The 13,371-nt window shown below is 39.2% G+C and overlaps 1 protein-coding gene across 6 annotated transcripts in view; it reads left to right on the forward strand.

Moving 5' to 3' along the window:
• taok3a (TAO kinase 3a) overlaps positions 1-13,371 on the forward strand; it is a 58,058-nt gene that overhangs the window by 23,120 nt on the left and 21,567 nt on the right. For 5 of the 6 annotated variants that reach the window (XM_042337179.1, XM_007899059.2, XM_007899057.2 and 2 more), the window contains 9 exons: positions 720-955; positions 1,650-1,721; positions 2,927-3,028; positions 3,419-3,464; positions 4,516-4,612; positions 5,980-6,093; positions 6,759-6,850; positions 8,628-8,721; positions 9,637-9,718. In XM_042337179.1, the coding sequence (XP_042193113.1) occupies positions 824-955; positions 1,650-1,721; positions 2,927-3,028; positions 3,419-3,464; positions 4,516-4,612; positions 5,980-6,093; positions 6,759-6,850; positions 8,628-8,721; positions 9,637-9,718 (831 nt within the window). In that variant the 5' untranslated portion in view covers positions 720-823. The remainder of the gene's footprint in view (positions 1-719; positions 956-1,649; positions 1,722-2,926; positions 3,029-3,418; positions 3,465-4,515; positions 4,613-5,979; positions 6,094-6,758; positions 6,851-8,627; positions 8,722-9,636; positions 9,719-13,371) is intronic. The other variant, XM_007899056.2, reaches the window with a different exon arrangement.

The raw sequence follows: 13,371 nt of genomic DNA on the forward strand, positions 1-13,371 counted from the left end.
TTATCCTGCTTCTAGATCTCGCAGTGCCCTTTTTATTTGATTAAATACGACAGGCACTGCAGTAATGATATAGAGATCAAACTCCTGTTTGCTGTATTCCCCTTCACTACCTGCCTCGCCTTAGAACAGGAACTGAGTGGACTAAATGGTGGAACCTATGACAACAACCAGTATAACCATAGATGATATAGCTTGAACCAACAGGTTTGCCCCGTGTCAGAGTTGACAATTGCGGATATTTATTTGTTTATTTCTTGTACATTTTAGCTTATTTAGATATTTATTTCTTGTACATTTTAGCTTTGAGGATGTATATTATTTATGAAGTTCTTGTGTAGTTAGTATTACTGTATCTTGTATACTCACCTACTCCCTCATCTCTTTTAAGGTCAGTCACAAGACAACAACAACTTGCATCTATATAGTGCCTTTCACACGGGGCAGCGTCTCGGAGAGCTTCTTCTTTGACAGCACCTTTGGTCATCTATTTCCCCCTCCCGACCTCAACTCCCACCCTGCGCTCGGTTGCCATTGTCAAGCGCCTTGGTACATCCTCCCAACCTGATTGGCACTATATAAATGTAAATTTGTGTTATTGTACTGTCATTTTGTACAAATTAAAGTGGTTCCTAAAAATATTATATGGGGCGAAATTAGATTAAATTATCAATTTAATACAAAGAGAACAAATGTTGAAGTTGTCACTTTTTCTTATTCAGGTCATTTTTTTTTTACTGCTACTGTTTTTAAAAGGAACCTTTGTCGATGAAGGGAGAAATCTGTGAATCCAGCACTTGCAAATTCAAGTCTTCTGCAGGTCATCATGCCGTCGTCAACCCGTAAAGGTGTTGTGAAGGACCCAGAGGTTTCAGAACTGTTCTTTCAAGATGATCCAGAGGAGCTGCTTATTGACTTGCATGAAATTGGACATGGAAGCTTTGGAGCTGTATACTTTGTAAGTTAATAACTTTTACCAAAAACAACCATATGGACTGAAACCCAAGTCGAAGCAGACTTCTACACATTTGGTGCCCATTAAGGCGATTGACTTGGTATCCCTATCTCGCATTCCCTCCGCCTCACTCCTTCTCTTGCCTTCTTCAAGTCCTGCTAAAGATCTTCTTCTTCGATCGTGCCTTCAGTCACTCTCCCACCTCCACCCCCCTGCCCTCCACCCCTGCTAAGCCCAACTCCCAGCTCAGGTCTAAAAACCCCTGACAGTCCAGCACCCTGGGACATCTTTTCAATGTGAAGGGCGCTATACAAGTGTAATTTGTTGTTGTACATACTGAGGACAACTTCATTCATTGTTCAATGATTTTAATGAAATTGAAATTGCAGCTTTTTTTTCTTTTGTGGAATGGCAGTGATTGTCTACAGACTGAGTTTAAATCAAATTCTGCCTTTTCTAAGATAACTAACTTTTCAAAGAGTTTATTGAAATAAGTAGATGTGTGTTCATTTTCTATACAATTGCTATTTTGTGTTTTGAACTTAAAGTGAATAATTTCTGGAACAAGAATGTACATTCTTTGCTTTCTCCTACTCACTAGATTAAACATTGAAAAATGTATTTTTAAAAAATCCAGAGAAAAATTCTAATAATTTCTGCAAATGTAATAATGTTCTTAATTGTGCGTGACTTTCAGGCCCGAAATGCTCGCACATCTGAAGTGGTGGCGGTCAAGAAGATGTCCTACAGCGGCAAACAGACGACTGAGGTGAGGAAAACTAAATATGTTCCGTTGTATTTAAAGGCAAAAAGATTTAATTGTTGTAGATTGAGGTTGGTTTAGTCGAGAAGAAGGAGTCTTCAAGACAAAAGTTGATGTAACCATCCGTTGAAGAGCAGCCAACTCCCAACAACAGCAATTGTTTTTTTTTGTTCTTGAGTCAAGATCGGATTGTTTTGAACTTGTATAGAGGCATTGAACCAGGAAGAATAGCATGAGTTGGGTTACAGTATTGGTGAATTGAACTGTTTATTGAGAAGTGATAACTTTTTTGTGATTGATGAGACCTTTGTGGGAAGGAGGCGAAAGGGGCGACGTGTTTAGGCTTGATTAGTTGCTGTAGCAACTTGAAAAATAGAAGTGGGTGAACTTGCAAAAACAAATTGCTGGATCGTTGTTTATACAAATTGGCATAGCCTTGCTATTCTCAAATGCCGAGCCTTTTTTTAAAAGAACAAAATTTATCTCCTTAAAATGACGAGGAAGTGCAAACTCCAGAAGCTCTTCAGCTGACAGCAATTTTCCTTGGACTGTGCTCCTGAACCCAGCAGTTCCCCTAAATACCTTCTCTGACTTTATTTTGGCAGCAACAAATGACACTTGTATAGTGCCTTTCACGTCAGGAGGACGTCGCAAGGCACTGAAAGGCAACATGTCTAAATTAGACAGATGAGGATGGGAGTGAACAAAAATAATTATTGAGTTGAGAGGCAGAAAATGTTTGTTCGAAGATTATGGTCCTTTTTGGAATAGATTAAGCTGTTGTGGAATTTGTAAATTCCATTCCCATAGTGAAATATATTACTTACATTTAACGTAGAGCCTTTCATATCGGGAGGAAGTCTCAAAGCACTTCATAGGATATACTGTAAAATGGAGTTGCTGTATTTTGTGGGTGAACTATTACGGTACATAGATAACACTGTTGACTTTAGCTGATCTTTATCAATTTGGAAAACAATTTTCCTTGTAATAGTCCATTATAGGTTCAGTGTTGCAAAGACTATTTCAGGACAGAATCCAGAGAGTAATTAAGAATTGGAGCAGGTTGCCAGGAAGGATTTTTGAGGCCTGGGTGTTGGGACTCATTTACAAAATGGCTTGATTCTGTGATTGGACGAGAGGATGGGTAAGTATGAGATCAAATAAGCTGAAGGACCTTTATCTAAACCAATCTTGTGAATTATTTATAGAAATGGCAAGATATCATCAAAGAAGTCAAATTTCTCGGTCAACTCAAGCATCCAAATACCATTGAGTATAAAGGTTGTTACCTTAAGGAGCACACAGCCTGGGTAAGTTCCAATGTTGGCAAACTATTACCTATACGAATTTCAGAAGAGGTTGGCATTATACGTGCCTAATCTGGCAAATAATTAACAAGTTAGTCCTGTCCTTGTGCATCTTAGTAATAATTTTACCAGTAATCTTATCAAACGCTGTAATAAAACAAAATGAAAATTAAACGGTGGTTGCATTCATCACATCTAATCCATTGGAATTTTTTTATGCATTTTAAAAAGAAACTGAAACAATGTCTTAATTTAATTTTCCCCTGCGACCTGTCCTCTTGGAAGGAAAAAAAAGCAATGTTACTGCTGCATTAGACATATTTTTGTAAAGCTGCATTTAATAGTGTGAAAGATGAAGATTTTATTTTAATGTAGAGTATGTTGTCGTTTCAGTTGGTCATGGAATACTGCCTAGGATCAGCTTCTGATTTATTAGAAGGTGAGTTCCCTTGCAATATACAGAATAATGATTTCACATTAGTTTTTAAAGTTAATACCTGTAGCTCAGTGGTTAGAGCACTCGCTTTGCAAGTGAGAGACCTGAGTTCAATCCCAGGCAGAGGGCCAAACCTTGGGCAAGTTTCCTTACTCCACACAGAGCCTAATAATAATCCCTCCAAAACCCAAAACAATAATAAATTGTTCATTTTCAATCTACGACTGTTTGTAGGACATTGCTGTGCGCAATTGGCTGCCGCGTTCGCCCATAAATATACAGTCAATTCACTTTACAGTGTGTTCTGTGAAGCACTTTGGGATGTCCTCCCGACGTGAAAAGCGCTATATCAAATGCAAGGATTATTATTATTATTATTATTATTACCTTGTTTTAAATTTGCTGTTTTTAGCTACTGTGTGTTTTGCTCCGAGACAATACCCCACGTGTTGGGAGATATGTTGTTTGGCATTTGTCCCCTGGCCCACCCTCCCAGGTCTTGACCCACAGCTCAGGTCTGAACAGCATCTATATAGTGCCCTTCACACAGAGCAGCATCTCAGAGAGCTTCCTCTTTGACGGCGCCTTCGGTAATCTGCTTTACCCCCCAGCTCAGCTCCCACCCTGCGGTCAGGTGCCATTGTCCAGCGCCTTAGAACATCCCCCCGACATGAAAATCATGATACAAATGTAATTTTGGTGTTTGTTGTATTTTGTAGATTTTGTTAAATTTCCTTCCCATCTCAGGGCACTTGGTCCCTTTGTATCAGATCCGTACACTTCCAGTGTCCTTTATAAATCCATTCTGTTGTTGCACATTGTAATATCTTTTGAGATTTTTCAAAGCTTTCTCACTCTGTACATTGCACTGCAAACGTTATGAGCTGTTTACGTTCTCCATGCCTGCGGACACCCTTTCTCCTGGACTAGGCGTCAAACCACACCATTGTTAAGCGCTCAGACACCACCCTTCGTGCAGGGCGCTATATCAATGCAGGTTGTTAAAGATGTTTGTCTATGGAATATCCTTATTTACTTTTTTTCCATATCACAGTTCACAAAAAACCACTTCAGGAAGTGGAGATTGCTGCCATCACCCACGGTGCCTTGCAGGGGCTGGCCTACCTGCATTCTCACAATTTGATTCACAGGTGAGCAGCACCAATTCACACGACTGGATTGAATGAAGAAGGCTTTGCGACTCATCTAATCTCATCCCTCCAGAACTCCCACCCTACCAATCCCTCATCACTGCATCAAGCTACTCGTTCAATTAGTCCAGTGATCTGGCCTCTACCACCTTTCCCTGCAACCTGTTCCAGTCGTCGTTGATCTGCTACGTAAAGACAAACTTCTGGTGTCTGTCTTGAAATTGCACTTTACAACTCTAATCCTACGTCCTAAAGGCAGCAGTACTGTAGCTCCCATTCAACTTTCTAGATGCCTTAGAACTAGATGCCTTGGAGTCCTGTAGCTCAGTGGTTAGAGCACTCGCTTTGCAAGCGAGAGACCTGAGTTCAATTCCAGGCAGAGGGCGAAACCTTGGGCAAGTTTCCTTACTCCACACAGAGCCTAATAATAATCCCTCCAAAAACAATAATAAATTGGTCATTTTCAATCCACGACTGTTTGTGGGACATTGCTGTGCACAATTGGCTGCCGCGTTCGCCCACAAATATGTCGTATTGGCAGGCCAGTAGGGTGGGTGTTGATCGGATGAGCTGAAGGGTCTTCTTTATCCAAATCGATCTTATGATTATGAAAATTTTCACTGTCAATTTTTCTTTTCAATGCTCTGCTGATTAAAATTATAACATAAACCAAATCTGCAGTATATTGAAAAGATTACAAAGGCAGTTATTAAGTGGGTTCAGGTGACCTTGTGAACACCATGAACTTCACTCCTACTGTTCATTGACTAATTTTATCCCTGGGCTTAGTTTAATACCTTATTATTGACCTGGTATTTCGATTTTAAATCAATTCTGTCATAACCATAAGAGAGGCTCAGAGCTTCAGTCTGGCTTTTAGCTGGGCATGAAGTGGGGAGCCCCTAAAGGAGTGGACAGAAGAGAAATTTTAATACCTGTATTGTGGAGTAGCTCAGTGTTTGGTGTGCGCACGGACAGATGCTGTCAGCGTGCATCCTGACTACTAGTGTGTTCCATCTGGTCAAATAACATTCACTTGAAAGGATTAACCATTAAAATCCATTACTGTAAGAGGGGAAATTCTGACTACAATGAGATGCTTTTCGAATTTTTAGTTCGCACTTTTATTTTAGCAAAAAGAACCAACTTAATTTGTTTCCAACGTCGTTTTATTCATTGGATCCTGTTTATTCGGTCAAATTCACACATCAGGTTCCCTTAAGTTGTTCATTATATAATGCCATCAATTTAGTCATTTCAACTATATGTTCAGCACTTCCAGATTTCTGGAGAAACTATTTATAATGTAACCCATTTGAGATGATCAAGAATTTAGGAAATGACCCTCTGTTTTCCTTTTGTTTCAGGGATGTTAAGGCTGGAAATATTTTGCTCACGGAGCCAGGGCAAGTCAAGCTGGCTGATTTTGGATCTGCCTCTATTATATCTCCTGCCAACTCCTTTGTGGGGACGCCTTACTGGTAGGTGCAATAGAAATGAGATGCAAAACTTTGGACCTTTGGCCCACCGACTTTCAAAATGCCTAAGTGCTTGTTTTATGAAACCATAGCGCAACTTGAATTAGTGATAATGTGATTTCATTACATGTCAGACAGTCAAATTGAACCGGCTTCAAGTCAACTAATTCCGCTGTCATGTTTGATTTACTATGCAGCTAAATGGAATAATTAAATTGCTATTTGTAATAAAATGGCTGCTCTATTCATCCTGGGCACGGATTCTGTGCGTCTTGGCCCTTTGCCCCCAAACAAGCTTCAAGTTTTCATTTATCTCTTTAAATTTGTTCCACCATCCTCACTATTCTCTTTCTTGCCTACTTCCCCTCCCGTCCCAACCCCAAACCAGAAACAATAATAATCAATAACATTTCCTCTAGTTTCTAATTGGCACCTTATCAGCATAAAAGTTTTGAGATAAGTCTCGATTTGATTTTCTTTATTGTACCATCTTCTTCGCTATGTGTTTCCCTTCTGCTGCCATAATCAGCTATTTGACTTTGCTTCAGATATTATCAGCGCACTGCTTTGTTTACATGTCAGTCACCTCTGACCAGAGACCCAATAAATGCGATGTACCTTTTTTTAATAAAAGGATAGTTTCCAAGTAAGTCTATTTTTTCTGACAGGATGGCCCCAGAAGTGATCCTTGCAATGGATGAGGGGCAGTATGATGGAAAAGTAGATGTCTGGTCTCTCGGTATTACATCCATTGAGCTCGGTTCGTATTTAGTTCAAAAGATTCTCTCGTATAACTTTGCATAGCCTTGTTTTACAGCAGTAAAATAATCTTTGTAGGAAATCCTAAGTGTCTGTAATTGTCTGTCCTTATTAGACTATTTTTATAATTGTCGAGGAACCAAGACAAACTCGGGTTTAAAACTCTTGCTCCAATAATACTTGCCTTGAAGTCAGCAATGTATGCCACACATGTGTGGGATGAGCAATGGTTTATTTTGATGTTTGAGCTACTTTCGAAATCGCTTTTGTATCCAGTTAGCTGATCGGATGCTGGAACACCAAAGGATCTATGTACTAAATAAAACCACAAAATCTTAATGAGGCATTAGGTCTACATCTTAACAACATGTAGTGCAATTTGTCTTGCTTCCCCTGTACCCAATCTCCAATAGTAAGATCTATTGTAGAATAAACCCACGCAAAAGACCGTGATGTAAAAACAGCTACTAGACTTCAGAGAGAAAATTCTGGTGAATGTTAATGCACATTGCCTTCAGTCATGTCAACCACTTATAGGATTTTCTCGTCATAGCACAGCACAGAATCCTACTGCAATTTTTAACCATTCATATCCTTTTTATGTGGTTGGAGGTGTGTCAGGGGTGAGAGGGGTAAGAGAGAGAAATTGTGCAAGTTGGTCTTGTGTGACCTGTGCAACGCTTGGAGGCAACATCATTGTCCTTTCAAGTGGGGAAAATCGATAAACCACATGAGGATGGATATACCGTATGGATACATTTTGTCTTATCAGTTGCTTCATTTACAACAACAGTAAACAAATTTACATTTATCCGCCTTTCACAACGGGAGTCTGAAGGCGCTGGACAATCCTGGCTTTGTATCCAAGCTGAGGAGGGTGGGGAGGGAAAGATGAGGCGCAGTCATAGATTTCTCAAGTAATGGGAAGTGCTTCGAAAAGGCTTTTGACATGGAATGTGCTGTATAAATGGAAGTTATTATTGATGGGTATTTCTGGTTATTTGGATATAATCCTTTGCATTGCATCCAATTATTTGTCATAAATCTTACTGACATGCAGAGGACATTATTGGACTCTGAAATCTCACAAGCAAAAGGTCCTATAAGATAAGGCAGCAAGAGAAATACGTTGGAAGTTTGAAGTGCAATAATACTAAAAACACAATGGATTTGCAGAGTTTTGCTGCAGCATTTTATTTCAGTGATTTTAATAGTTTAAGCAGAGGTGTACATTTCTACTTTGTTCTCTATTTCAGTTTGAATCTAAATAAAAAGAATTCCTGCAAAACTAATAAGTTTGTCCATCTTTTCTCTGATTTGCAATTAATTGATGTGAACCATCAGTATTCATTTAAATTTGAGGCAGGAGATACCCCCCTTTTAAATTGAATCGGTAGATTAAATTACACAAACTATGTTGCTGTAATTTTGGTCAATTTTCTCCATTTGTTAGGGCTATTGCTCTCTTTTTAAAAGGCTGAAATAGCAACAAATATTATAAACTAACAACCTAGTACCCTCTTACTTTAATAATTACCAGTGGTTTTTGATTGTATTTTAGTGCGAACGTTTAAAAGATCAGAATGATTTAAGAATTTTGTGAATATTCAATTAGCCCTCGTGTCTTCAATGTTTCCTACAGTAAATCTTTTGTAGATTAAACAGCTAAGAGGATTACTTTGTATGATGACAGTTATCCATATGGGTTTAGTACTGATTGCTACGTGCATAAGACCAACTTTTGAGCACTCAGACTCATTCTGATTGTTATTTCTCAGCTGAACGCAAGCCACCTTTGTTCAACATGAACGCAATGAGTGCCTTATATCATATTGCCCAGAATGAATCTCCATCACTGCAGTCGAATGAATGGTAAGCTGATGATGGATGGGTCTTGCAGCAAATTTTAAGGTTTTATTTTTCTCTCCATTTGCATAGCCCTTGTTAAACTACTTTTCCATGGTTTAGTAATAATTGTTTGCCACATTGTATAATCCATTTGCTTCTATTCGGAGCAATGCGATTACAGCTTCTTTCAATAAAAGATGCTGTTTATGGGACTAAATGCCTCATCCCCACCCAAAAGTGATTGTCGCTGACTTGCTCTGAAGAACCTCACTAGAGTGGTATGGGAGTCTCTACCTTCTATGTTCCTTTGCTATTTCCCCAGTGACGGGGTCAGACTCCGCCACTGTCAAGCGCTCCGGGACACTGCCCCGCATGAAGGGCACTATATAAATGCAAGTTGTTGTAGATTGTTGTTGTAAAGGCATGGGTAAGATGGTACACGGGGACAAGTTAGCTCTGTGGCACAGCATTGCTCACTCCACGAGACCCACTTGATTCTTCAGTAATGTTCCCGTGTTGTGGTTGTCTTAAGTCATGCTCCACCACTATCAAGCGCTCCAGGATACTACCGTATCTGAGCTGCGCTATATAAATGCAACTTGTTGTTAAAGTAGTGAACAGGCTAAAAACTGGTGGAACGCTTGTGTGAAAATTTGTTACCCAAACAGCTCCCAATATTACTCGTTTTTCAAACACAATATTACAAATTCCCGAACTGTAAACTTTTGATTCTTTGTGCTTTATTTTCACGCATATGATGGGAAAGTCATGTATTTGGTAGTGAAGGTGAGATCAGAAAGTAACTCTTTTAAACGGCATTTTCGAGATTGAGTCACATAAAGCAAACTGAGCGATCCATAGTTTGTACCTTTTGAATTTAGGAAAATGACCAATTTGTTGAAAAGAATTTTACAGTGTTTCTCATTTTTTATTCTGTAGGTCTAACTTTTTTAGAAATTTTGTGGAATACTGCCTACAGAAGATCCCTCAGGATAGACCAACATCGCTGGAGCTTCTTCGGGTGAGGATTTTACCACTGTCTCTGGAAACGTATACATTAACTGATCAGTACAAAAGCTGCAATTCTATTTTTACCTCAATTACTCATTTAGGAATTGTTTTGATTTGAAGACCTGTACCTAGTACAGAGTTTCTTCTGGTATCCTGGCCAGCAATTGCCCCGCCCCACCCCCCAAAAAAAATTGGTCATTCACTTAGCTCATTGTGGGACAAATTGGCTGTTGCGTTCATCCACAAAACACACAGTCGCTGAAATTTACAGTGAAGAGTTTTGAGGCATCCTCCCAAGGCGAAAGGAGAAAATAAATAGTTTGAATGTGTTGCATTGATTTTGGTGGTTGGTCTAATTTCCAAAGAAAATTGCAGAAGCAAAACTAGTAGACATGCTGAGGGTGGGTTATCACTGGTGACTTTATCTCATTGCACTTTAGAACTGTTTGTAGTGTTGTTGTAGCTAATTGTGACAGTTGTACAGCTAAAGAAAATAAATCTCTGGCATTAAATAGGTACTATTTAGTCCATCAAACTAACATGAGTGATTCAAGTCCATGTTTGGGATATGTGCAATCCAAGCTCTTGAGAAGTTTCAAAGTTCCTAATTCTCACTCTTGACCTATTAATGATGTAGGGAAATACCAAACGCACTGAGAGACTTATATCCTCTTTGTCCACATTACTACACTGTGTATCAGCAACCCAGCAATAACTAGAGCTTCATGATGTAATTGCTTCTAATCAACAGAATGACCTAATAAAGAGGATAGAAGGTGAAAATCGAAGTGAATGCATTTGATTTGATGTATTTTGTAAATTTAAGACTAGTCATCTAGTTTGGGTCAGAGCTGATATATTGGGTTTATTTTGCATGCAATTGTTGCTTCTGATGGAATAGTGGTCATGCAAAGGTTGAGAAAAAATCCATCCATCTCCTTTCCAGTGAACAGAACTTCACAATTGAGGACTTCAGTGAGTTTACTTCTGAGGAACCTAACAGTAAAAATAAATCCTTGCATGTACTCCAAGTCCTCGTGTCAGTGACCTGGAGTACTTAGTTTGCAGTACCTATGATCTATTTTTATACTCTTGAGCAATACTTACCTCAGATTTGTAGTGGAGTTTGGCTGACGTTGTGTCTTGTATACTTTAATAGCATTAAAAGCTAAAGTATAGCGTTGTGGATGTGACACTACTTATTCATATAATGCTTTGAATACAGTTAAGAGATCATTTCCACCTGCCTATTTGGGTTCAATTTACAAGCCTCTCTCTATTGCGTATTAATTGAGATTGGGAATAGGCAGCACCTAGCTTGGAATACTGCAGTACAATTCAAATAACTTTTTCAAATAAAATGCCCTTCCAAACTAGAGCATTAAGAGGATTTTAGTGGTTTGTATTTCAATTTACCAAGGTACAGATCAAAACAGCTGGGTGCACCAAATAAACACAGATTATAGTCAATGTGTTTACCGCTGTTTAATGTTGGATACTTGTGCTGATCCCATATCTGTTGCAACTATCTACCCTGATGTTTACAATTTTTTTAAAATATGATTTGGGTTGTTGATACCAAAGAGGAGAGTAGTTTTGGGGAGTGTATTTCTATAGAGTATTCATTGACATTGAAAACCTCATGATCTTTACATGTGATATAATACCTTATTAGGCTGTTGAAGCATCTCAAAGCGCTTCATAGGATTTTATTGTAAAATGTAGTGACTATTGGTGGATAAATGTTGCAGCCAATTTACACACAGAGATTTCCCACAAAATTCTATGAAGTGATTGGCCAATTTATCTGGAGGATTGAGACTGGGAGAAGCTTCCTTCTCTTATTGTATGGTGCCTTGGGATCCGTAACAGATAGACAGAATTTTGGTTTGTCTGAAGGACGATGAATTGGCTGGTGATGTATGCAGAAAACATTGCTGGACATTGCCTGAACAGTCTCTTACATAGCTGACATTTACTCTAGTGCTGAAATCAGCTGATTGTGAGAGTTGATAGACTTGAAGAAGGAACTCAACAGGTGACTTTCCAAAATAGCTATCCACTGACGTCAGCAATTAAAACAGTCCCTTCACAGACCCTCATTAGACTGCCATTTACCTCAGGAGGGCTCAAAGCCCTGTTTGTTGGATGTCAAGTGACCAACTAGTGAGTATCTTCCTTGGGGAGGAGATAAGCAACATCTCCTTGTTCCTGAACTAGCTTCAAGGTGACCTGTTTGGCAACAAAATGTTAGAATCTGTAGCTGTCTCAGTGGTCCAATTCCTGAGCTAGGCAGGTCCGCTGGCTCATCAGCAGGACTTGGAAGGGCGGATCAGACACTGGGGACAAGGAGGGAGAGTGTTAATATGGCAGGGAGAGTGTTCATTTCATACCAAAAAAATCTCGGAAATTTGCATGTATAAGTGGACGCATGGAATTTTGTTTGGTTTGGATACTCTGACATCCATCATCATGTTTTAGACACCTGACCAAAAAAGAATGTATTCTAAATACGAAATAGCGCTAAATAACGTCACTGTACATTTCCCCTTTAATGACTGTACTCATGGATCTCACATGTCACAGCATAAAATAATTTGTAATTAGTGGAAGTAGTAAGATGGAGTATGTGTTAATACTTCTCACCCCTTCCCCCCCCATCTCGATTTCCTCTTTTCATTCCTTCTTTGTGCCCCTCCTTTATAGAATTCCTTTATCGTGACCAGACACATTGAGTTGTGTCATTTGCACATTTAATCTGTAGGTGTTCTGCTTCTGTACAAAAAGGTATTGCAAACTCGGCACAGCTTTAAATTAAAATAAATGTATTGAGATGTTGAAACACTGTCTGTCCAACGCCTTGGGACGTCCTCCCGACATGAAAGGTGCTATACAAATATAATGTTGTTGTTGAAAGAAATTAAAGTATGGCAAAACCAAACCACACATATGAATCTTAGTGAATTGCAGAAAATGAACTGCTTCTGATGTAGCCAGCACAAATCTCTTGTACCTGAACTGATTAATTTATGTGGTAATGTATCACTTGGTACTTAATCTAACACACACTAGTGCTGTTCCCTAAGGCACCGCTCTCCAGCCTGTGCCCGTTATACTGCAAACCTGAGTTTCATTTATTTCAGGACCTAGAAATAGCGCAAGGCCACTTGTCACCAAGGTCCAACTCCCACCAGAACATCATGAAATGGAAGAAAAGTCTAGGAGGGGTATTTTCTGTTCAAAGTATTCTCCTGGCTTCTAATAAACAATGGCAGTTTTAAAACTGTTCAGCCTTTTTGCAAAATATGCTGAAGATTGCATGACTAAAGGGACCTGCTCACCTCCCATCCCAGGATGCCCCATTTCCCTTCAAGGGGACTGGTTTGGGACTTAATCTCAAGTCAGCTAACTTCAGGAAAGAGCTATATTTGCAAGTGTGGGGCATCACAGAGCTGGGGGAATGCATTTAGTCAACTTTCCTTTGTCCTTTAAATATGCAAGTGCTCATTGAAACCTGCACACATAATCATCTTGAGATCAATTATGTAAATAAAAGTAATTCAGTTTGTGAACGTTGGAAAGCACATAACGTGTAGCTTGAATCATCATTAACTAGTAGTGGAGAGAGAATGTTTCATGTCCCTTCTACCATCGAATATTCTA

This window comes from Callorhinchus milii, unplaced genomic scaffold (assembly GCF_018977255.1).
Source record: "Callorhinchus milii isolate IMCB2004 unplaced genomic scaffold, IMCB_Cmil_1.0 Scaffold8, whole genome shotgun sequence".
In the NCBI taxonomy this organism is placed as follows: domain Eukaryota; kingdom Metazoa; phylum Chordata; class Chondrichthyes; order Chimaeriformes; family Callorhinchidae; genus Callorhinchus; species Callorhinchus milii.